Genomic DNA, 25,330 nt, shown 5'->3' on the forward strand with positions numbered 1-25,330 from the left:
AAGAGGTACAATGTGCAGTGAACTATAGCAACTAAGGCCTTGTACACACGATAGGTTAACCCAGTGTTTCTCAATTCCAGTCCTCAGGCCCCCCCAACAGGTCAGGTTTTCAGGATTTCCCTCAGATGAAAAGGCTGTGGTGATTACTAAGGCAGTGAAACTGATCAAATCACCTGTGCAAAATAATGGAAATCCTGAAAACCTGACCTGTTGGGGGGGCCTGAGGACTGGAATTGAGAAACACTGGGTTAACCAGAGAACAACGGTCTGATGGACCGTTTTCATAGGTCAAAACCGATCGTGTGTGGGCCCCATAGGTTATTTAACCATCAGTTAAAAAAAAAGTAAGCTTGCTTTAAATTTAACCGATGGATTCCTAACCGATAGGTCAAAACCAATCGTTAGTAGGCACAACCATCGGTTAAAAATCCGCGCATGCTCAGAATCAAGTCGACGCATGCTTGGAAGCATTGAGCTTCGTTTTTGTTCAGCACGTCGTTGTGTTTTACGTCACCGGGTTCTGACACGATCGGTTTTTTAACCGATGGTGTGTAGGCGCGACGGACCATCAGTCAGCTTCCTCGGTTAACCGATGTAAACAGTCCATCAGACTGTTTTCATCGGATGGACTGATCGTGTGTACGAGGCTTCATACAATTTTAGTTTAGTTTACTCTTTCTTAAAATAATTATCATTGAAGGACACGTTCTAAAATTAAAGCTATTGTACTCTAAACATTGTTTGCTTATGAATCAAAATTACATTTAGTTACAACAACAAAGCTGTATATTATTATTACTACTACTAATATAGTTATTAGTAAAATAATAGTATTTATATACAATATGTACATTACTTACATGCTGGGATTTCTACATTCAAGGCTTTCCGTTGGATGACAGGCAATTTCCCTTGGCATACAGGCTGGGTTGTCCTCAGGTCTGCTTCATGATAACTGTACAAAACATTAAAATATGTTGCTATTCCACTGATAAACAGCTGATACACAGTGCAAGCATTCAAAAAAAGAAAATTCACAGCTGAGGAAAAAGACAGTTCAGCAAAAGTAGTAACATGTAACAACAACATGCACATAAGACAAACAGTAGCAAAAATATATAATACTGTATAGCATCTAATGTATAATATTAGTGTGCTGACATCTCTACGAATATTACAGAGCACGCAAAATGTAACCTGCCGAGGATGAGGAAAATGCTTGTTTTAACTGTAAAAGTTTACTTTTAAATAAAAAATGGACATCACCCCAAAGGCCCTCTTTCTTGATTGTAAAGGTAGAAACCTACTCCCTATGTAGATACACTGCCTGGCTTGCCCAGGGACAACAGGGTGTCTGGCTGTGGCTCAGACCTGAATCCGATTGAAAATCTGTGGGGTGATCTGAAGAGGGCTGTGCACAGGAGATCCCTCGCAATCTCACAGACTTGGAGTGTTTTTGCAATGAAGAGTGGGCAAATATTTCCAGGTCAAGATGTGCCATGCTGATAGACTCATATGCAAAAAGACTGAATGCTGTAATAAAATCAAAAGGAGCTTCAACAAAGTATTAGTTTATAGGTGTGCACACTTTTGCAACCATAATATTTAATTTTTTTAATTTTTACTTCCTTTCACCTAAAAGATTTTAGTTTTGTTTTTCAACTGAGTTGTACGGTTTATAGGTCACATTAAAGGTGGAAAAGTTTTATATTTTTTTACATCTGGGTATGTGGTATTATTCCAAATAGGGCTACATTTTGTAAACCCAGTAAACCCAGATTTTGTGCATTCACCTATATGTGGGGAAGAGAAGGTTGAATTAAGCAAACAATTGCAATTCTAAACCTTCCGGGAGTGAAGCTGATCTAGTGTGGTGAAGCATAATGGACAGGGAGGAATTTTGAGTTTCAACAGCGCTTTTTGTTAATGCTGACCAGCCTTGGACAAGCCAGGCACGGTATCTGTATAGAAGATAAGCATTTTATATTTAGGATTTATAAGGAGGGTCTTAGGGGGGTGGCAGTTTTTCTTAGATAATAGTAAACTGTCATTTAAAAAAAAAAGATACTTATGGGAGAAATACATAGCTGCTATTGCTAACCTCCATCTGGAAATGCTAGTTGACTGGCGGATCCATTATCTTTAATACTGGCTTGAATCAAGTATGCAAATCCGGAATTTAAAGTATTGAAGAAGATTACTTAAACAGTCAGGCAACTAGCATTTTTAGTAGTGACAATCATATCATATAGGGGTATTATTTAGGGGTAAAATACACACAAAATACACACAAAACAAGCCTAACATATATAAAGGGTAAGGTAAAATGCCCTGTACACACGATCGGTCCATCCGATGAAAGCGGTCTGATGGACAGTTTTCATCGGTTAACCAATGAAGCTGACTGATGGTCAGTCGCGCCTACACACCATCAGTTAAAAAAACGATTGTGTCAGAACGCGGTGACGTAAAACACGTGCTGAAAAAAATGAAGTTCAATGCTTCCAAGCATGCGTCGACTTGATTCTGAGCATGCGTGGATTTTTAACCATCGCTTAAATTTAAAACAAGATTGCTTTTTTTAACCTATGGATAAATAACCGATGGGGCCCACACACGATTGGTTTGGTCCGAAGAAAACGTTCCATCAGACCGTTCTCATCGGTTTGACGATCGTGTATACGCGGCATAAGTGTACAGTGTAAAATATTAGCAGGACATTTTTCTAATACTTCAAACTAATTTGTAAAGCCTCGTACACGCGGCCGGTTTTCCCGGCGGGAAAACTGCAAGGAGAGCTTTTGGCTGAGAATTTTGGCTGTGTGTATGCGCCTCACAGTTTTTCCAAAGGAAAAAATGCCCAAAAACCGAGAAAAAAAAAAAAAAAAAAGAGAACAGCTCTCTTTTTTCCTGCCGGGAAAACCGGTGGGATTTTGCCCGGCGGTTTTTGGCAGTTTTCCTATGGGAAAAACTGTGATGGAGCATACACACGGCCGGGAATCCCGACCAAAGCTCCATTGCAGTTTTCCTGTCGAGAAAACCGGCCGTGTGTATAGGGGAAAGACTGACCGAGCAGGTCCTCGGCTTTCCCCTCGGGATTTCCGACAGGAATTTTTCCCGTCAGAAATCCTGTACGGGGCATAAGACCACGGGGAGCATGAATGGTAATGGCAAGCTCCAGTGCACAATTATTTATTTAGCCACTTGCCTACTGGGCACTTTTACCCCCTTTCTGCCCAGGCTAATTTTCAGCTTTCAGTGCTGTCGCATTTTTAATGACAATTGTGCGGTACTTAATCAAGTTTTCAATTTTTTTGCTCAACAAATTAAAAAAAGATTTTTTTCTTAGTTTCTGTTATAACACTTTGTAAATAATTATATAGATATGGTCCAGAAAAGATAGATTCACATTTCTCATCAATATCATCTTATAAAAATACACACCGCAAATTATCCCCTTTTCTTTCTTTTTTGAAAAAACTTTCTCCACTTTGTAAATAAGTAATTTTTCTCCTTCACTGATGTGCACTGATGAGGAGGCACTGATAGGCAGTACTGGTGGGCACTGATTGGCAGCACTTGTGGGCTGATTATTAGTGCCCTGTTTATCAGTGTGGATTTTGTGGTTATCGTCTCGCCTCTCCTCACGCTCTGTTAGTGTGGGGAGAGAAATGCCGATAAATGGTAACTCCTGTTTACACTGTGATTAGCCACAGCTGATCACGTGGATAATGCGGTAAAGAGCCCCTGTGATTGGCTTTTCACCACGATCTGTAATGAATAATGGCATGCATTAAAACAGGGGTCTCAAACTGATGGCCCTCCAGCTGCTGCAAAACTACAAGTCCCATCATGCTTCTGCCTGTGGGAGTCATACTTGTAACTGTCATCCTTGCAATGCCTCATGGGACTTTTAGTTTCCTAACAGCTGGAGGGCCACCAGTTTGAGACCCCTGGATTAAAAGGTGATTCACTCCAGAGATAAAATGATAATTCTCCCACTCTACAAGACTCTGGCCTCACCTGGTGTATGCCGTCCTGTTCTGGGCACCAGTCCTCAGGAGGGATGTGTTGGAACTGGAGAGAGTCCAAAGAAGGGTAACAAAGCTAATTAAGGGACTGGAGGATCTCAGGTATGGGGAAAGACTACAAGCATTGAACTTATTCTCTCTGGAGAGGAGATGCTTGAGAGGGGATATGATATTGATGTACAAATACCGTACTGGTGACCCTAGCATAGGGAACAAATTTTTTAGTGAAAGGGAATTAAAAAGGACACGCGGTCATTTACTAAAGTTAGAAGAGAAGCAGTTTAACCTTAAACTGCGTAGAGGGATCTTTACTCTTTCACAAGCATTGGTATAAGTGGGGAGAATCAATAATTTTAAAAAAAAACTATTAGATGGGGATCTTAACGATCACAACATACAGGGGGGATACAATGTGCTATTAACATAAATGCACACACACGGGTTGAACTGGATGGATTTGTGTCTTTTTTTCAACTTCACCTACTATGTAAGTATGTACGTAAACACTGCTAATTGTCAAAAAATGATGCACCTGCTGGTGGCACTTTGGTTCTCAAACCTAATGGTTATAGTTTCATTGTCCACCAGCGGGAGGGTATTTATTCCTTTATTATTCCACTTTGATTCAATGTTTTTCCATATTCCTGCTTGCTAATCCCTGCCTTATGCCGCGTACACACCATCGCTTTCTGCGATGGAAAAAAACGTCATTTTCAAAAACGTCAATTTAATTGACCGTGTGTGGGCAAAAACGTCGTTTTATGTCTTCTAAAAAACGACAGAAAAAAATTGAAGCATGCTTCAATTTTATGTGTCGTTTTTGGCCGAGGTCGTTTTCTGTGTTCTAAACATTGACCGTGTGTACGTAAAAACGTCGATTTAAGCCCGCGCATGCTCAGAAGCAAGTTAGGAGACGGCAGCGCTCATTCATGTAAAACGACTGTTCAGAATGGAATCAGCACATTCGTTAAGGTGTTTTTCAGCTTATAGACAAGAAAATAAAGCGCTTCTTTAACCCCTGCTTTTAACTGCTACCCAGAAATGGACGTTTGTTGCGGCTGATCTTGTTACATAGTTATGACAAGCTTTTAATTAGTTTCTTTCTTGTTTGATAATGTTTATGTTTGTGTTCTGTTATTTAGTTGTATCTTCCATCTTAAACATTTTAAATATATATATTGGTCCACCTTATTTTTTTTTTTTTAATTTTTGTCACCAATTTGATTAGTAATCTCTATTTTGTTTTTATTTAGGAGTGTGTGAAGTGTCTGCAACAACCTATTTTTTTAGTTAACTCACCCACAAGCATGTTTTTTTACCTTGTTAATGTTTGCATTATTTATTTTGTAATGGGTCTGCCCATTCAATACTGATCTCTCAAATCTACAATAAAGAAACATGTTGAAATTTGGCTGAAAAATTAACATTTATTTTAGTCTTCCTAAAAATTTCAAACAAAAAAGGTGGCAACCCAAAAACACAACATAATAAAAACAAAGATGCCAAGGTAGGCAGCACTTTAGAGCATGCTTGATTTTTTCTGAAAACAAGGGTCCCCGAAGCCACAAATACAGCCTGTGAGTCCACATTAAAATTCCATCAGGGGCACCGTATTATTTCTTCGCCTTTTTCTTCCCAGCAGCCTTCCCTGCAGTCTTCCCTGCAGCCTTCCCTGTAGCCCGAGTCCTTGGGGGCTGGGTTCCTGGAGGAGATGAGGTGGCAGGAGCCAGAGCAGCCTCATGAGGTGGAGGAGCAGGAGCAGGTGCAGGAGCAGGAGCAGGAGCAGGAGCAGGAGCAGGAGGAGCAGCAAGGACAGGAGGAGCAATCCGCACAATGTGGGTGTCGTCATCGAGCTGCCCCAGGGATGCCATGGTTATGGCTTGGAAGATGAGGAGTTCGCAGCGCACACGCTGGCTCTGCTCCAGATTGTACATCTTGGCTGCAATGAGCGCTGCGAACCCCTCAACTTCACTGGGTGGCTCTCGGATGGCTGCAGTAGCTTGGCGAAGCAGGCCCTGGGTCTCCTCCTCCATTTGTCGCATACTCCTGAGCCGTTTATTGGGATTGCGGAATGGAGGGATCCGGGAGATGGTATCCCGCCGGCGTGCCTCCTGGGTCCCACTGGGGCCTGCCACCTCCTGGCTCCCAGTGGGCTCTGCCACCTCCTGCCTTGCAGTTGGCCCTGGCTCCTCCTGGCTCCCTGTGGGCCCTGTCTCTTCCTGGCTCCCTGTGGGCCCTGGCTCTTCCTGGCTCCCTGTGGGCCCTGGCTCTTCCTGGCTTGGGTCTGCCTGTGTATCAAAAAAAGGAACATATGTTATTTGTGTTTGTCATTAATCACACACATTTTTACAATCATGAGTGATGCAAATTGAATGTCAATATATATTACACACAGGGTCGCCATCCTTAATTATGTGGCCCCTTAAACACCTTCAGACATGGTCCCCCTGGAATTATGTGGGTTGTTGCATGCCTAATTTAGTAAATAAGTGGCCTTTTCCCCAAAAATTAATGTATTCAATTTAGTGTCAACTAGATAGTACTCAAAAAGGGTGTCTTCCATCTGGGACCCCTTGCAGGTGTATTGCGTTACTCCCCCCTACTGGCCTATCTGAAAATGCCACCTACTCCTTCATAAACATTATTAATTTGCCCATTTTGACCCCATCATGTTTTCCCACTACTGACTATTGATCCTATCCCTAAACTTACGAGATTCACATAGAATTTAGAACAATAGTAACATACATTTACCATTATTACTATACTTGTCATATACTAACTAAATTCATACAAAAAACACATACCATTCTCCATGGCTCACAATTGGGGTCCTCCAGGAACTCTTCCTCTTCCTCCGAGCTTGCCTGCTCTTGTCTGCAGGGAACACTGGAGGATTGGCTGCTGGGAAGCTGGGAGCTACCTCTTGGGGGAAGGGTAGACATGGATGTCCTGGTCTCAATGTGGTCGTCCAGGAACTGCAGCTGACTATAGTACCACAGGGTTGGTTTGTATATGGAGTCAGCTGCAGCCCCAGACCTCATTGAGGCCAGGACTTGGACCCGTTGGGCCCTGTAGGTGCCCCTGATGGAATTGATTTTGGTTTTCACAGTGGCTGTTGTGGCGTTGGGGACCCTTGTTTCAGAAAAACAAGCATGCTCTGTCTAGCTTTCTCCCTGGCATCTTTGTTTTTATTTATTGTGCTTTTGGTTTGCCACAGAACAGGATGTTCCTTCCATTTTTGGATGAATTCTGTCAGGAACTCCGCATCCTTGAAGGGATCCATTCTTTCTGCACATGAAACAGAAGCCAAAACATAATGTAATTAAAGCCACTAGCTTACTTCCCCTAACTAGCCCACAAACTCATTCCCTATTCACTATAATAAAGTCGGAATAAAAAACTTACGTCTCGTCGTTAGGAAAGATCGTGATTTACGCCTTCTTCCACAGACTATGCACGCCGTTTACAAACACGTCCCATCCCTTTTACACTACGCACGCGTGACGCTCCGCACGACACCCCGCCCCTGACGTTCGGTATCGTCCTTTCCACGCCCCTTCTCTGTCGTTTGGTGAGTGAGAAAAGATGGACAACATGGAGGTGTATTCTAGCTCAAGCCAGGAGGCAGGCCAGGCCCAACCACGCCGCAGATTCCGGTGCAGAGCCTCCAATATGAGTTTTCAGGAAATGGTGGAGATGGTCACCATATTGAGGAGGGAGGACTATGATGCCAAGCATGGCCCCTACATGCATCCCAATAAAGTAAAAGCCCAAATTATGGAGAAGGTCATCCGTAGGCTCCAGCGGAAGTTTGGGAAAACCAGGAGCAGAGAGCACCTGCGCAAAAGGTGGTCGGATTTAAAAAAAAGGGAACCCCACCAACTTTACAGAATTAATAGGGTGATTCGAAGAAGTACGTTTTTTCCATGTGTATTAATTATTTTGGTGTGTTCTTTGTGCCATTTTTTTTTTTTTTCCAGGTTGACCATAAAATGAATATTATGAATGTGGACGCATGATGCAGTCGTCGTAGTCGTCGTTCATTCGGTGACTTTCAATAATCCAAGACCATATTAATGAGAAATGGCATCATGCCTAGTTTGCATGTGCAAAGGGGAGTTGAAGCACTGTATCTGAACAAAAATCGTAAATTTAGGAATTGTGGGCGAATGAACGACGACTCCTATGACCAATTAGTCGACACAAATATGAAAGTTGTGACATTTTTGGGGCTTAAAAAAAAGGTGTATTCAATTCTGGAATAGATGGAAATGTGTTTCAGCTTATTTTAGAAGAAACGTAAATACCTTGAGATTCACAAAAAGGAGCGTTTGCTACTCCTTTTTTTATTGAACATGTGTACTCAGTAGCACAATTGTTTGTCACAATCACAACCTATGTTGGGTCACACACAGGGGTGAGCAGATCCAGGGGAGACTTGGTTAGCTTACATATCTAAAATTAAAAATTTGGTTAACAGATTTGACATTACTTTGTGAATGGATTAAATACTGGTCTATTTTCTTGATAATTGTTTAAAAATCAACAATATTGACCTTTTGTTTATAATTTCTTAATTTTTGGGTGTCATTTCAGGCCGCTCGTAATGTTTGAACCTCATGTTTTCCCTTTCTTCAATCTTGTAGGGCACAATGAAGCAGAAAGGCAGGAGGCACAAGCCAATCAAGCCACACCCCCGAGGGATGTAGAGGAAGAGGAACCTGCCTCAACATCCGGTAAAGTAACATCTACCACATTTTCTGTGAATATAGATATAGGCATACAATCTTTTAACACATGTTTTGGTTCCACATTTCAGGAGGAAATCGGGCTGGTCAGGGACTGGACACGTATAGTGCCCAGCTCCTCATCGGCGAGGTTCTCACCTGCAGGGCCCAAGTCGAGGACATACGTCTGGCCTGCCGTGAAATACGCCACAAAGCAAAGACGCTGGAACGGCAGCTTAAAAATTGTATTAATGTTTTGGGGAGGGTTTAATTGTTTGTGTATTTTCTTTTTTCCTTGAATTTGAAAAAAAAAAAAAAAAAAAAAAAATTATTATATTTTGTACTAATCAAAAAAGACCAAAAAAACAAAAAAATAAATTATATTTAGTACTAATCAAAAAAGACCAAAAAAACAAAAAAATAAATTATATTTTGTACTAATCAAAAAAGACCAAAAAAAAAAAAATTAAATTATATTTTGTACTAATCAAAAAAGACCAAAAAAACAAAAAAATAAATTGTATTTTGTACTAATCAAAAAAGACCAAAAAAAAAAATTATATTTAGTACTAATCAAAAAAGACCAAAAAAACAAAAAAATAAATTATATTTTGTACTAATCAAAAAAGACCAAAAAAAAAAAAAAAAATTATTTGTTGTACTAATCAAAAAGAAAAAAGTAACAAATAAATAACATTTTGGACTCCAAACAATTTGTGTGTAGTTATTGGTATCAATGCAGACTCATTCAATTACTCAGGCATATTTGTAGAGTTATTAAGATTTAACACTCATGGGAATTTATGACATCTCAAACACATGGCTGGATGAGAACCTAGGAAAAAGAAACATTACCCCCCAAAACTTACAAATAACTAAAATCAAACAAATAAACACTGTTTCATCAAACAAAAAGTAAATTTAATTCTTTAGTCAAGATCAGGCATTTCAATGGCCCCCCTCCCCATAAAATAGTCCACATATGATTGACGCACTGCACGTGCGGTTTGGGGGGCCAAGCCTCTATGGCTAGCCTGATGTCCCGGCTCCGGAGCCACAACATCAGCCTCATCAGGCAATACCGTCAGGTAAGTTTGAGAATTTCGTTTCAAAAAATTGTGCAAAATGCAACAAGATAGGATGATGTAATTCCACTTGTATTCCGCCAGGTTTATTGCTGTTAAAAACAATCTGAATCGGCTGGCCATGATTCCAAAGGCATTCTCTACCACACGTCTTGCTCTGGCCAGCCGATAATTAAAAACCCTCCTCTCATGGGTGAGGGTGCGTCCGGAAAATGGCCTCATGAGGTGGGGACCCAAACCAAAAGCCTCATCTGCTACAAACACGAAGGGCAGACCCTCTTCGTTCTCCTCCGCAGGTGGCAATCCTAGGTCCTCCAACCGAAGCCGTTGGGCGAACTCCGTCTCCGCAAACACACCGCCGTCCGACATCCGGCCATTTTTCCCAACATCCACGTACAAGAACTCGTAATTTGCAGAGACCACCGCCATCAAAACAACGCTGTGGAACCCCTTGTAATTGAAGAAATGGGATCCACTATGGGGTGGGGGCACAATGCGGATGTGCTTGCCATCAATGGCTCCTCCGCAGTTCGGAAAGTTCCAACGCTGGGAGAAGTCCGCTGCCACAGTCTGCCATTCCTGTGGCGTGGTGGGGAACTGGATAGAAAGAAAATAAAAAATACATTAAAACAAAGATTTTGAACAGAATATAGCTAAAATTACAAGGGATCCCACCAACAATTCCACAAAAAAGGTTAGTGTTAAAAAATAACATGTGAACACTTAAGCATATTAATCACCCCCCTCTGATGTTGAAAAAATATATTTAGGGGGAGTGGGGCTCAAGATGAGTTTCTCACATGAGAAACAACCCCCCAAAAAAAATCTAACTAAGAAAAATAATTATTAGTATGTAGTTCAAAAATCTAGGGGGGGGGGGGTTTGGACAATGGAGGCCACAAATAAACGGGGATATAGGGACACACAAAATGCAGCACTACAATGGAGGCCACAAATAAACGGGGATATAGGGACTATGCTAGGTGGGTTTGGCCACAACATAGAATGATGGACAGGTTGGCTAAATTAAATAAACATGTAGGGCTTTACTAATTGTGTAGAACAGCATACATAGAGACAAAGTGAGCATTCTGAGCATATTAGAAAAGTTATTTTTTTTTTTTTTTTTTGGGACATAGTTTGACCATTAAAAGAACACCACTTACCTTAACATAGTCCTCCTGAAGAACCTGAATGATGGCCGAACAGGTCTCAGGGATTATGAGGCCCAGAGCCTGGGGGGAGATGCCCATCGAGAACTTCAAGTCCTGCAGACTTCTCCCTGTTGCAAGGTAGCGCAACGTAGCAACTAGCCTCTGCTCAGCAGTGATGGCTTCCCGCATAACGGTGTCCTGCCTGGTGATATATGGCGACACCAAAGCCAAAAGCTGCTGAAATACGGGGTCAGACATCCTAAGAAAATTCCTGAAATCATCAGGGTTATTTTCTCGGATCTCCCGCAGCAGAGGCATATGAGAGAACTGGTCCCTGCGTAGCAACCAGTTCTTGGTCCACAACCTCCTCCTCACCCTGTTCATGGACCGTCGCTGGGATGCAGCACACATCCTAACAACAAGCACAGCACGATCTCGGCGACGAGTTCGTACCCGCAACATGGCTAGAAAACGGTCGTCAAATCAGATCAGACTAAAAATTACGCCCTGAAGTAAAGAATGGCCTTTGAAGAACGACCTGCTAAACAGCACCGTGCACACAAAACGTAATGCCTAAACAAATACGTCCTTAGTACAAGCACTGTATCACAGATCCGACAACAAATAGACAAACTGTACGACAGAAAACGAAATTTAAAGCACAGTCACTGAAAATCACGAATCGTATCTCACCAAACTTTTACTAACACGCAGCAACACGATATCAGCAAAAGAGGCCGTCTTCCGCATGGAAACGACCCTTTATAGTGACGTCGTGCGTGATTGACGGAACTGCGCTGTGCTAGAGCGTTGTGAAAAAGCGATGGTGTGTATGCTACGTCGTTGTTCAAATTGAAGTTTGAAAAATGAAGTTTTTTTAAAGCACATAAAGCGTCGCATTTTTCCATCGCAGAAAGCGATGGTGTGTACGCGGCATTATACTTTACCATGTATCAAGTACCACGTATCCTGTTTGCCCACCTCTGCTCCCTTGTTCCCAGTCCTGCCTATGTCCTGTTTATGTCCGTTTCCTTTCATTCGTATATAGTGTATATAGTTAGGTTATTGGTTTGCTTTCATGTTAATTTTTCACCTTTGCTTATGGTCTGTTGTTGTTGGATTGGGGTTGTGTGCATAAATAAATCTTATTTTAATCATACACAGTCTGATTTTAGTCTTCTAAGTGTAGCTACACAGATTTGGTCATCCCTGCTGCTGGATGAAGTTTTGTATATCGATTTCCACAAGTCATCTAACAAAGTCAGTAGGATGAACGTTAGAGTGAACTTTCTGAAGCCTGAAATGTGAAACTTTGTTTTTCTTGTATAATCAAGTTTATTATTTTCTTCAACACATACGTTCAACAGAAAGTTGTATACAAAGAGAAATGGCGACCGCGCAGGGTCTCGTGAACTTCAAAATCCCGAGGGGGTCCATTGAACAGACAAAACATAGACAAACAGTGCCAAGGTGTCGGGCACCAAACGGGTGTCCCGTGGTGTAGTCTCAACCAAGAGGGGTGTTATTGTCTATTATGCAATATAGGGTCGGGCTGCCATGCCGGCACTTTATGAAAAATATGGCAATGATGAACCCCGCGCAGGTCGTTAAATGAAACTTTGTTGAAACTTTGTTTTTCTATCTGTTTCCTGTAACACAGATCACCTTAAAATGGGCAATGCAGGAGTAACCCTAACTACACAATTACAATTAGAATTTTTGTAGTATTGATGTTTGTCTTTACAACAGGCTTGATGAATGTGAGAGGCAGTATGGCAGAGACACAGATAATGTCTCCGCCGGCCGCCATTTTCCCGAAGACCAGAACGAGGGGCCCTGCCGAAATAGAAATAGAGCTGCGGCGCCGCCCACTCCCGACCACTGGTATCTTCCTCCTGCGGCAAGTCGGCTATGGAATGGTTCTACAGGCTGCTTAGTTTGTGATGCTATGGTGGGATTAGCAGAGAAGGAAAAGGACGCATTACAGTAATAAAGACTGAAGATATCTGACTGCTGTGCACCTGGGAGGATGTAGATGTCAAAGGTTTTGTCAGCCTGTTACGTATCTGTGGGATCTGCTGCACAGTACTGGCCAGCCACTTTGGAAAAAAAAATGGCACACATGCCATTTCTCTACTATGTCCTGTACTACCTGCTTGCCCCTTACTACAGCTATGGTTGCTTTAACTTTGCATCTCATTATAGTATTTAGTGGGAGGTGAATAGAATGCTTACATTTTATTAATTGTGCTGCTACTTTTGATGTACAATCGTTATAACATAGGAGACTGCTGCATACATAAGGCAACTCCAATATTTGTGTGTGCTGCATGCCCTAACCTTAAAAAAAAGTAAAACAAAATCAAATGCATTATCCCCCACCCAAAAAAAATGAAAAATATGAAAAAGGTAAAACATCTTCAATAAATCACAAAAGAAAAACAAAAAAAAAGCTGTGAAGGGGTGGTGCAGACAGGGCCGATCCGATGTAAGAAAGCACTCTGCTGGGGACACCTGAAATGTAAGGAAGCACTCCGCTGGTGACACCTGAAATGTAAGGAAGCACTCCGCTGGGGACACCTGAAATGTAAGGAAGTACTCTGCTGGGGACACCTGAGATGTAAGGAAGCACTCCGCTGGGGACACCTGAAATGTAAGGAGGCACTCCGCTGGGGACACCTGAAATGTAAGGAAGTACTCTGCTGGGGACACCTGAGATGTAAGGAAGCACTCCGCTGGGGACACCTGAGATGTAAGGAAGCACTCCGCTGGGGACACCTGAAATGTAAGGAGGCACTCCGCTGGGGACACCTGAAATGTAAGGAAGCACTCCACTGGGGACACCTGAGATGTAAGGAGGCACTCCACTGGGGACACCTGAGATGTAAGGAGGCACTCCGCTGGGGACACCTGAAATGTAGGGAGACACTCCGCTGGGGACACCTGAAATGTAAGGAAGCACTCCGCTGGGGACACCTGAGATGTAAGGAAGCACTCCACTGGGGACACCTGAGATGTATGGAAGCACTTCACTGGGGACACCTGATATGTAAAGAAGCACTCCGCTGGCTGGGGACAGTGACATCAGAGCTCCCACTGATTCTGCATTATGGTGAGTTGAATAATTTCATTTTATATTACAATGTAATAATAGAAATAATGCGCTTCAATCATCCTGACACCATAACAACCATGGGGCCATGATGATTGAGGCGTCAACACCAGGTGTTTGGAGTATCTTTATCTGCTGATTGTTAAACTTTCTGGAATACAACGATTTCTATTGTGGTGTAGAATCTGGGCCTGCTGTCCCTCCATCCCTCTTTTTTTACTTCCTCTCTCTCTATTTCTTCCTTTGTTTCTCCCTCCACTCCTCGTTCATCTCAGACTCCAACCACACCCTTTGAGTCATGCCCCGTTAAGCCACGCCCACTAGTATGCTTAAACCACGCCTATTATTCACGGGTCAGGGCCCCTTAGCAGAATTTTGCTTAGGGCCCCAGGGAGGTAAGGATCGGCACTGCATATAGGTAGGTTATGCTCCCTGTATGCTCCTAAATCTTCATTTTCAATTTTAAGTGTAGCCTACCTTCAGTCACATAACATTTACATTCGCTAATGATGGAATATCTGAGCCCCGTAACATTTTTTTCTTGTTAAAATTCTACTCTTTTGGATGCTTTTCACTATTTGCCTACTCAAAGCTGTGTTGTTAATGTAGTCTAGTACTGTCTATCAGTGTAACAGAATTCAAACCTGAAATTGTAATATGCTCCTATCAATGTTGTGTAGCTTATGTCTGTTGGCATATGTTTAGGATAGGAGTAATGTAGTACCAGTTTTGAAACATTTTCTCTGGATTTCCGGACTTTCCATAGATTTCAGAGCAACGCAGGTCTGCAGAACTTTGACTCTGGGACATGTTGCCTGAAATATCAAACATTTGCACCATTTTAATATTCAATGTTTACAAATAAATCCTGAAAACAATTATAAAACAAACTGCCAAACTGTTCAAATATGCCATATACTACTAAAAATGACAGTAGAATACAGCTTAGCATAGGGCTTCAGCCTCCAGCTAATGGCTCATGTGGTATGTAAAGCCTCCAGAATGGAATGGCTTAACCAGTACAAATGTAAGCAGCTTGTTAAATTAACAGCTGAACCATGTGATTAAATGCATCTTATAAACACAAACACAGGAAATAAATAATATTTCATGAAAACAGAATTTAAAATCAGCTTGGGCCTTTAAACACAGGTCAGATATGGCATGTTAAAAGAAAAAGACAGAGGTGATGCTCTAAATTATCGTGCATCTAACCCACTGTGACCAAAAACATAACTCTTTAATATAAAAACCCTAATTTATAAAAATAATAATGTGGCTAAATCCAAACAGGGGATTTATTTTATTTTGATCACTCATGTGTTATTTATGGGGGGAAATTTTTGAGGCATAATTTTTCAGAACATTCTTGAGAGAGATTAGGCTGGAAAATTTACCACTGATTTTTTGAATGAATTCTGAAGAGAGATTTCTATTTATTTGAACAGAGTTACCCTGTTCAGATTTTGCCACTTTAATATTTTTATAAAATTAGGTTTTTAATGTTGAGTTATAGTAAAAATTACATTTTTAGGTCACAGTGGGTTAGATGCAATACCGTCTTTATATATAGGTCCTACACAAGTAACCACGGACACAATGTTTTTGGATCTTCAGGTTATTATATTTGTTTTTGTACGATAATGTGCTTCTTTTACAAATCATATTGGGGCTAGAATGAATCTAGTACACGGTTATTATACACTGCTCATTAAAAATGAAAGGAACATTTTAAAAACACATCAGATCTCAATGGGGAAAAAATATCATGCTGGATATCTATACTGATATGGACTGGGTAATGTGTTAGGAACGAAAGGATGCCACATAGTTTGATGGAAATTAAAATTATCAACCTACAGAGGGTTGAATTCAAAGACACCCCAAAAATACTCATCTTTTCTGACTGTTTTTCACTAGTTTTGCATTTGGCTAGGGTCAGTGTCGCTACTGGTAGCACGAGGCTATACTTGGATCCTATAAAAGTTGCACAGACAGTCCAACTCCCCCAGGAGGATCAATACGTGCCATTGCCAGAAGGTTTGCTGTGTCTCCCAGCACAGTCTCAAGAGCATGGAGGAGATGCCAGGAGACAGGCAGTTACTCTAAGAGAGCTGAAAAGGGCCATAGAAGGTCCTTAACCCATCAGCAGGACTGGTATCTGCTCCTTTGTGCAAGGAGGAACAGGATGTGCACTGCCTGAGCCCTACAAAATGACCTCCAGCAGGCCACTGGTGTGAATGTCTCTGACCAAACAATCAGAAACATACTTCATGAGGGTGCTCCGAGGGCCCAAGGTCCTCTAGTGGGCCCTGTGCTCACTGCCTGGCACATTGGAGCTCGATTGGCATTTGCTATTGAACACCAGAATTGGCAGGTCCACCACTGGCGCCTTGTGCTTTTCACAGATGAGAGCAGGTTCTCCCTGAGCACATGTGACAGATGTGAAAAGGGTCTGGAGAAGCCATGGAGAACAATATGCTGCCTGTAACATTGTTTAGCATGACCAGCTTGGTGGCGAGTCAGTAATGGTCTGGGGAGGCATATCCATGGAGGGATTCACAGACCTCTACAGGCTAGACAATGGCACCCTGACTGCCATTAGGTATCAGGATGAGATGTTGTCAGACCCTATGCTGGTGCAGTGGGTGCTGGGTTCCTACTGGTGCACGGCCTCATGTGGCGAGTCTATGTAGCCACTTGTTGGACGATGAAGGAATTGATACCATTGAATGACCCCCCACGCTCACCTGACCTAAATCCAATAGAACACCTGTGGGACATTATGTTTCGGTCCATCCGACGCCGCCAGTTTGCACATCAGTCTGTTCAGAAGCTCAGTGATGCTCTGGTCCAGATCTTGGGGGGGAAAAACAGTACGCCATCCGTTGTCTCATTAGGAGCATGCTCTGACGTTGTCAGGCATGCATACAAGCATGTGGGGGCCATACAAACTACTGCATACCATTTTGAGTTGCTGAAATAAAATTTCGGCAAAATGGACTAGCCTGATGCATCTTCTTTGCCTTTGGTTTTTGGGGTCTCTTTGAATTCAGCCCTTGGTAGGGTGATAATTTTCATTTCATTTCCATCAAACGACGTGGCATTCTTTCGTTCCTAACACATTATGCAGTCCATATCAGTATAGATATCCAGCATGGTATTTTTTCCCCATTGAGATCTGATGTGTTTTTAAAGTGTTCCTTTATTTATTTTTGAGCAGTATATATATCTTTTCAAAATTTAAGCTGAAAGAAGCATGTTCTCAACTGGGAATGCATGTGAATCTATGACCAAAAGTCATAGTAAAAGTCAAGTAAGATGAAAACAGAAAGAAAAGCTCTCAGGTTGCATAGTTTACAAACTAGGGAACTTTTGTAATCTAATAGCAAATTTCAATTCACCTGCATTTGTCAGCCATTAATCCAAAATCAGGTGTTTGATGAAACACAATAGTTGTTTGGTAAAAATGTGTGTTAGGTGAGCACAGCAGATCCTCCATACTATTCAATGGAAAATATGTGTGCAGCAGATCCTTAAAGTAGAACTAAAGGTAAAAAGTTTTTTTTTTTAAATTTTGGATTGAATAAGGGAGGGTTATAGGGCCAAATCCTCAAAAGAGATATGACGGAGTAACTGCTGTTACTCCGTCGTATCCCTGGTCCTAACTATGGAACTGATCCACAGAATCAGTTTCCCATAGTTAGGACGAAGATCCGGCATGTGTAATTGAATTACACTGCCGGATCTTAGGATGCAGTACCGCATCCGCCGCTGGGGGCATTTCGCGTTGAAATGCCGCCTCGGGTATGCAAATTAGGACTTACGGAGATCCACGAAGCTTTTCAGCTTCGTTTTTTCTCCGTAAGTTTAATTTTGCAAACGCAAAATTAGGGCTGCTTTTACAAGGTGTAAACTGTTTACACCTTGTAAAAACAGACCTTTCTTGCTCGCGACGCGATTTTTTTTAAATTAGAATTTTTTTTTTGGCGCCGTATCTTTTTTTTACCCGACGCAACTTTATTGTCCCGTCGCAATCCACAAAGCCCGACATAACGTAATTTCGCGCTATGCACGTCGGGAAAATGACATCACGAGCATGCGCAGTACGGCCGGAGCGGGAGCGCGCCTCATTTAAATGGTAATCGCCCCCTGGAGAAGAGGAACGCCTTGCGCCGGCCCGATTTAAGTTACACCGCTCAAAATTTCTAGGTAAGTGCTTTGTGGATCGGGCACTTAGTTAGAGATTTTGCGGCGGTGTAACTTAAATGGAAAAAGTTACGTTGCGCCATTTTTTAGAGGATTAGGCCCATAGTCCCTGTCAGTTTTTTGCCATCTGTGTCCCATTGCGGAGATTGCCATTTACTTTCTGTTCCAGAGCCACAATAGATACGTGAGAAAAATGTAATGATAGTCACCATGTTCACCAGAACTAATGTCCCCATTGGAAGATTTCCCCTCTATTCTTGTTCTGGTGTCTACTCAAAATGTGGGATTTTCATTAACTTTAACTCTCTGTGATAGCGGTGACCAGGACAAACCGAGAAGGTAAATCTTTCTAACAGGAACCCAAACAGTAATAACAAATTGACAAGTGTTCTATTACATCTCCACTCTATCCAAATATGTAAAAAAAAGTTTTGCCTTCTGTTATACTTTAAGAATTATTATTGTTGAATCTTTATTCACTAATGATTGCAATGAAGGACCTTCCATGTTCACTCTCATAGGCTAACTTACCACACAGTTTAGCCAGGCATCAGAAATGCTAGTTTAGTGACATGCCCTAGTCCAGACTAAAAAAAATGTATTCTTACATATAAGCCCCTTTTTAAATATTGAAAATATACCATGCAACCATGGTTTAGAACTTTGGCATTGCTGTATAGAAATGCCTGTTAAATATAATGTAAAAGTATAGTTACATAAATGTACAATAAACCTTCAGTCTAGCAGCTGGCAGTGTGGTCTTGATTTTTTTTATTTTATTTCATTGCATAGAAATATAGTTAGTTTCAATGCTCATCATATTTTGCAAAAAGGAAGGGCCTATTTTAATGTGCATATGTCGCGTGGTGATACCGCGAATGCACCTGTATGAGATGTGCCAACGCCCCGATATGACGAGAATTTGGATGAAAAGCTATTGATTGGGCTTTGAGGGCACACAGTACAATTTGGTATAGAAAAGTAGAAATTTATTGAGTATGAAATATCATAAAATCGAACAGACGTAAAATCAAATTTAGGTCAGTGACTAATACTACAAGGGTAGTGACAACAATATACAATCTTATTATATACAAGCTTTATCTGACAAGCACAGTTACAGGTATAATGTTGAGTTGTGTATCCCATGTGGTATTTCCGGAGGTTTAATGGAGGGCTTGCTCTACATGTTACGCGCATTAGCGCTTCCTCAGGAGCATAAGATATTGCATAAAATAAATCGCATTGGGGATAGACAAGCGACAGTGGTGTCCTAACCCCACAGTGGCTGAGTGGACAGAGTCTATCAATCCAGCCTAGCGTGGGGATAAAATCAAAAAACACATAAAGGATTGTAAGAAAAGGTAATCAGACAGTCAAGTGCTGGTAAGCACTCAAATTCGGATCCGGGGATCTGCACATGCGGTATTTCAGTGCTCAATATGTTGGGCTAGATAAGGTAGATGAAAACATCTAATAAGGCAGTCTTTAGATCCTAGGTATAAGTGCCAGAGGATATTATATGATACTGCCAGAACAGGATCCTGTAGCCTGATCCGCACTTTAAATCCGCACGTGTCCCCAGTGAAGCGATGACGCCGATAATTTCTAGTTTTCTATACCAAATTGTACTGTGTGCCCTCAAAGCCCAATCAATAGCTTTTCATCCAAATTCTCAATGCTCATCATGTCCAGTAACACATGCCATAACTGCTTCTTGATGCCTAGAAAATTTGGGGGTATTTCAGTAGCAGGCCCAATTTTCAATTGTTGTAACAAAAATGACTTTTGCGATGGGAACCTTGGCTTACTTATGCCCTAAGTTCTCTGTTCCCTTCTAGTCTCAGTTATGTACTGTATAGTTCCTGTTTAAGACTTTTGGTCCCAAATTTGTGGAAGAAATACATAGCTCACTTGTCTTTTCCCTCTCTCCCTCCCTCCCCCTTTTTAGTCCCCCATTCCTCCTGCCAGAGGAGGTTGCCTACATTACATTGCTCTTTGGGTAAAGTCTATGTTAAATTATGTGCATATTTTGGACAATTTATTGTTGTTCTTCATCTATTTGCTTAGAACAATTGCCACCTGCATGGGCTTTACTGTTATTATATCTTGCCTTTCTAAATGTATAGAGATTAATGAAAGAAAAATGACTCTTGGCCTATACATTAGCAGAGGATACACTGTAACATTTATAGACCTGGGCTGCTTGAACAGCCATCACAAAACAGCATGCACTAAATAAGATGGATACATTTTAGAAACAACTTTACATTACTTCACTCTGTTTCTAATTTGTGTTACCATGTATACAACCCAGATGGTGGGAACTTCTGGAGACCCAATTTAGAGCTAAGGGTTCTTTGCTCTTTGTAATAATATTATCAAACACTTAATTATTTTACTTAAAAACTAGAAGAAGATGGCATATTCCCAAATATATAAATTGTTATATTGTATTTTTATTTTCTTACTTTGTAGAAAAAGACTACTGGAGAGGAGATTATGCACAGAAGAAGCATGATCCATTGAAGTCACATATGTTTGCCTCGTGGCCAGCTGGTCTGAGCTAGAAAAAAAAAATATGTAGATGATACCTTATACTGTATGCTGTAATTCCAGATAATTCCAGATTACAGGCACAAAAGACGGGGAAATTCAGTTTCCTGTCCAGTTACTCTAAATACCAGATCATCTAAAACATAATATCTCTCAGCTCTGAGAATAATACTGTTATATGGATTAACCTTCAACTTCTGCAAAAAATAAAATAAACATCACACATTGCTGCTTTCTCATGCCGCGTACACACGATCGGTCAAACCGATGAGAACGGTCTGATGGACCGTTTTCATCGGACCAAAGCGATCGTGTGTGTGGGCCCCATCGGTTATTTATCCAGAGGTTAAAAAAAAGCAATCTTGTTAAAAATCCACGCATGCTCAGAATCAAGTCGACGCATGCTTGGAAGCATTGAACATGGTTTTTTTTCAGCACGTCGTTGTGTTTTACGTCACCGCGTTCTGACACGATCGTTTTTTTAACCGATGGTGTGTAGGCACGACTGACCATCAGTCAGCTTCATCGGTTAAGCGATGAAAACGGTCCATCAGACCGTTTTCATCAGATGGACTGATCGTGTGTACAGGGCATTAGGCAAAAGTCTTTCTGGTTATTACTATCATGTTAACATATCACATTGCATTTTTTCTTAATATAGCAATTTATAGAACAATGCATTCACAATAAAAGTATAGTAATGTAAATAAAGTATAAATAAATAAATGGACACATATTCCACCACAAAATAGCTATTAATGATCAAAAATCCTAATTTCATATGCGGCCCAGCTAGCCCAACTTTCCAGATTTCACTCTAAGCAATCGCAAGCGATATGGATGATCATGGAATCTTACTCCTGTCGTCCGCATCAAATATCCCATATTATGTGGCTTCCGCTTAAGGATAGACCCACTATATTATGCCTGTATTTGTCCTTCTCCTTGGATAGTTGGGATAGAGTCTCTAGGACCCATAACTTTAAATCTCCACACTCCCCATTGGCACCTTTAGGGCGGAATAGTGCCTTTACCCCGGGCCTCGAGCCTCTTGCTTTCAAATGGTGGACAAATAAGGGTTTGCTACGTATAGCAGACATTTTTGATGGGGGGGGTGTGCTTACCGAGGAAGCTATGCGGGAAAAATATCATATGCCATCGGTAGAATGTTATAGGTACGCCCAATTGCGTCATTATGTGCAGGCCCTGGCTCGTCTGGGGGATCTTGCGACCTCTACTCCCATGGAGCATTTCTGTACTCAATATGATGAGCTCAAAGGTCATATTTTCGAGATATATGCAATGTTGATGAGTTCATCGACTAAATTGACCTATATGCTCCAGTGGGAGGGAGACCCTAGGCTTGGAGGAGTGGCACAGGTTGTCAGACACAGCGTCCAGATCACTTATCAATACGTCTATAATAGAAGCTAATTATGAAGTTTTACTTAGATGGTATATGGTGCCGGCTAGGCTTGCTACTTTTGTACATGGAGTTACCCCCAAGTGTTTTAGAGGCTGTGGCCAGACTGGAACTACCTGCCATATTTGGTGGACTTGTCCTAAAGTTCGAAGGTTCTGAACCAGGGTCTATAATTTTATATACTCTTTGACTCAGTTGAATTTGGTTAAATCCGCGAAACAGGCTCTCCTGGGTGACAGGGTTGCGGAGGCCTCTAAGGCCCAAAGGCGGCTGCTTACATTTATTTTTATATCGGCTAAAGTTACAATCGCTAGAAATTGACATTCGATCAGTTTAGGGGGAAAATGTCCTGGCTGATGCTGAATGAACGCTTGACGGCACTGGTACAGGACAAAATGAAGTTATTTTATAAAGTCTGGGACCCATGGCTTGGGTACCTTACCAACGACCTGAGGACACTGGCAATGTAGTTATGATCCTATTTGCTGGATGTTGGGGTCCTGGACGGTAGCTCTTATGTTTCTTTCTTCCTTTTCCTTTCTTTCCTTTTCTTCCTTTTTCCCTTATTTCTCTTATAAGAGCTCTCCAACATTGGCCCTTTTGCTCAGATGTTGGCATTAGCGGTAAGATGGGTATACAATTTTACGCCCAGGGACTCTTGCCCTGTGGGACTTGAGATTCCTGGAATACGCACTGCTAGTTATGTTGTTCCTGAAGGGTTACTTCTAGGGTGATATCCTGTTTTTTTTTTTCAGAGTTTGGGTGTATTTATATTTTATAACTTACTGCATTATTTATATGGTATATGTATGGGTCTCAGATTGCATTTGCTAACGCTATTGGAGATGTTGAAACACTTTTGTACTGTTGTATATATCTTTAAATCTTTTCAATAAATATCATTGAATACTAAAAATCCTAATTTCAGTTAATAAAGATGTACATTCATTGAAAAGTATGAACACTTATTTTTAATCTCAGCTATGCATGAATATTTCAGATCCTTCTTAATGTATATTACACTCCTTCCTTTACCAGAGTACAGCATGTATCATTTGAAAACAGGATCACCTAAGTACCAGCCTTTTGTGCTGTGCATGATACTGTTAACAGCTTAAGAAGATATCAGATTGCTCACAGTTTGACTAGTCATAGGAGGCACAGCTCCCTCTTTTTCTAGCCAACATGTTGCCCTAGTGGACTTTCTGTCTGTAGAAGAAACAACAATTGCAGAGCTACTGCTTTGCTTTCTTAAATAGCCTGGCATACTGTAAAAATAATTTATGATGGAAGCACCCAGTAATAAATGTTTATTTGTTAAATACATATTTTTTACAAATTATGAAACATATTAAATAAAACTCTTTATAATGTGGTAAGAAAATATTTGCAATAAAATGGATGAAAATTATTAGAATAGCTCATTTAAAATATTAGTGACATAACAATATACAATTGCTTACCTATTTGTCATGCTCTTGGGACTGAGTTCTGTTGTCTTAGAGATTCTGGGACTAGTCAATGAACTCTGATAACATTGCTATTATCAAAAAATAAATAATAAATGTATAGAAAATATAAAACAAACATTTAGACTTTTCATGGATACAACTTCAATGTACAGAAATATAATAACCAGACAGACGCAAGCATATAATACCGTATATACTCGAGTATAAGCCGAGGTACCTAATTTTACCACAAAAAAAAATAGAAAACTTATTGACTCGAGTATAAGCCGAGGGTGAGAATGCAGCAGCTACTGTTAGCGGAAAAGAGGGTCAACAATGCCCATTTGCATGGCTCACTGTGCCAACCTCACTGTGCCCATCGTCACTGTGCACGTTGTCAGTGTACCTGAAATTGACAGGCTGTGGCCGTCCATTCATTGTTTAAAACTCGCGTCTCCTCCTGGTCCCTTCCGTGATAGGCGTTTCTCAGCAGACACAGTTCCGCCTATCACGGACGCTCTCTCATCCTCGGAGTCAGTTTCCCAGCAGACACTGTGTTCAGTGTTTTGCCAATCACGGACGTCCTCTTGTCCGAGGATGAAAAGGCATCTGTGATAGGCGGAACACTGAACACAGTGTCTGCTGGGATGGGTGAGGATGAGAGAACGTTTGTGATAGGCGTTTCTCAGCAGACACAGTTCCGCCTATCCCGGAAGGGACCAGGAGGAGACCGCGAGTTTTAAACAATGAACTGCCGCAGCCTCTCAATAATTTTAGGTACACTGACTCGAGTATAAGCCGAGGGGGGCATTTTCAGCCCAAAGAAAAGGGCTGAAAATCTCGGCTTATACTCGAATATATACGGTATCTATTTAATAATTTTTTTCTCTGCTATAACGACGTATATTTTTGCTAAAATATGTTTGAAATTAATATATTTACCAATAAATGCGATTTATCCGTTTTGTTCTTGATCAGTGGTGGTTCGGGTATTTGTATATTTAATGCTGTACTGTTTAATGACCTGTATACATATGTTCATTTTGATTATAAAAAGCAGGTAGGTGAGCTAAGCAAATAAGCATTTGATAACAATATACTGTATATCTTACGAAACAAAAACACATTGCCAGAATACATGTTGGAACTCACCTTGAACATGGCAATAAGTCCATGAGCTCTTCTTTTTGTGTGGTTACTACCATCTCAGTGACACTACTTTGTATCAGGTCTGTAGCACTGGCAGACTCCTTTACAAAATTAAACAGAAACAACACCATAGATGAAGATTTTATTCTGCATAGAAGATTCTGAGCCTAACACATTTCAGCTCTTAATGTTTTTGTGTGTGTGATTTAGAAAGCATTCATATTTTTTTCTGTGGCTCCATTAATAAAATAGTAAAACTAAAGTTATCCTCTATGGGCTAGATTCAGATAGCCCGGCGTAATTTTCTGCGGGCGTAACATATCTCAGATACGTTACGCCACCGTAAATTAGGGCGCAAGTTCCGTATTCAGAAAGAACTTGCGCCCTAAGTTACGGCAGCGTAACGTATGTGGTCCGGCGTAAGCCCGTC

At 41.1% G+C, this 25,330-nt stretch overlaps 1 protein-coding gene across 2 annotated transcripts in view; it reads right to left on the reverse strand.

The window, feature by feature from the left end:
* Positions 1-25,330, reverse strand: part of AKNAD1 (AKNA domain containing 1) — a 90,412-nt gene that overhangs the window by 13,274 nt on the left and 51,808 nt on the right. For both annotated transcript variants that reach the window (XM_040359847.1, XM_040359848.1), the window contains 6 exons: positions 24,904-25,001; positions 24,694-24,775; positions 23,764-23,840; positions 20,793-20,887; positions 14,837-14,927; positions 861-955 (listed from right to left, as the gene is read on the reverse strand). In XM_040359847.1, the coding sequence (XP_040215781.1) occupies positions 861-955; positions 14,837-14,927; positions 20,793-20,887; positions 23,764-23,840; positions 24,694-24,775; positions 24,904-25,001 (538 nt within the window). The remainder of the gene's footprint in view (positions 1-860; positions 956-14,836; positions 14,928-20,792; positions 20,888-23,763; positions 23,841-24,693; positions 24,776-24,903; positions 25,002-25,330) is intronic.

Source organism: Rana temporaria, chromosome 7, assembly GCF_905171775.1.
Source record: "Rana temporaria chromosome 7, aRanTem1.1, whole genome shotgun sequence".
NCBI classification, from domain to species: Eukaryota; Metazoa; Chordata; class Amphibia; order Anura; family Ranidae; genus Rana; species Rana temporaria.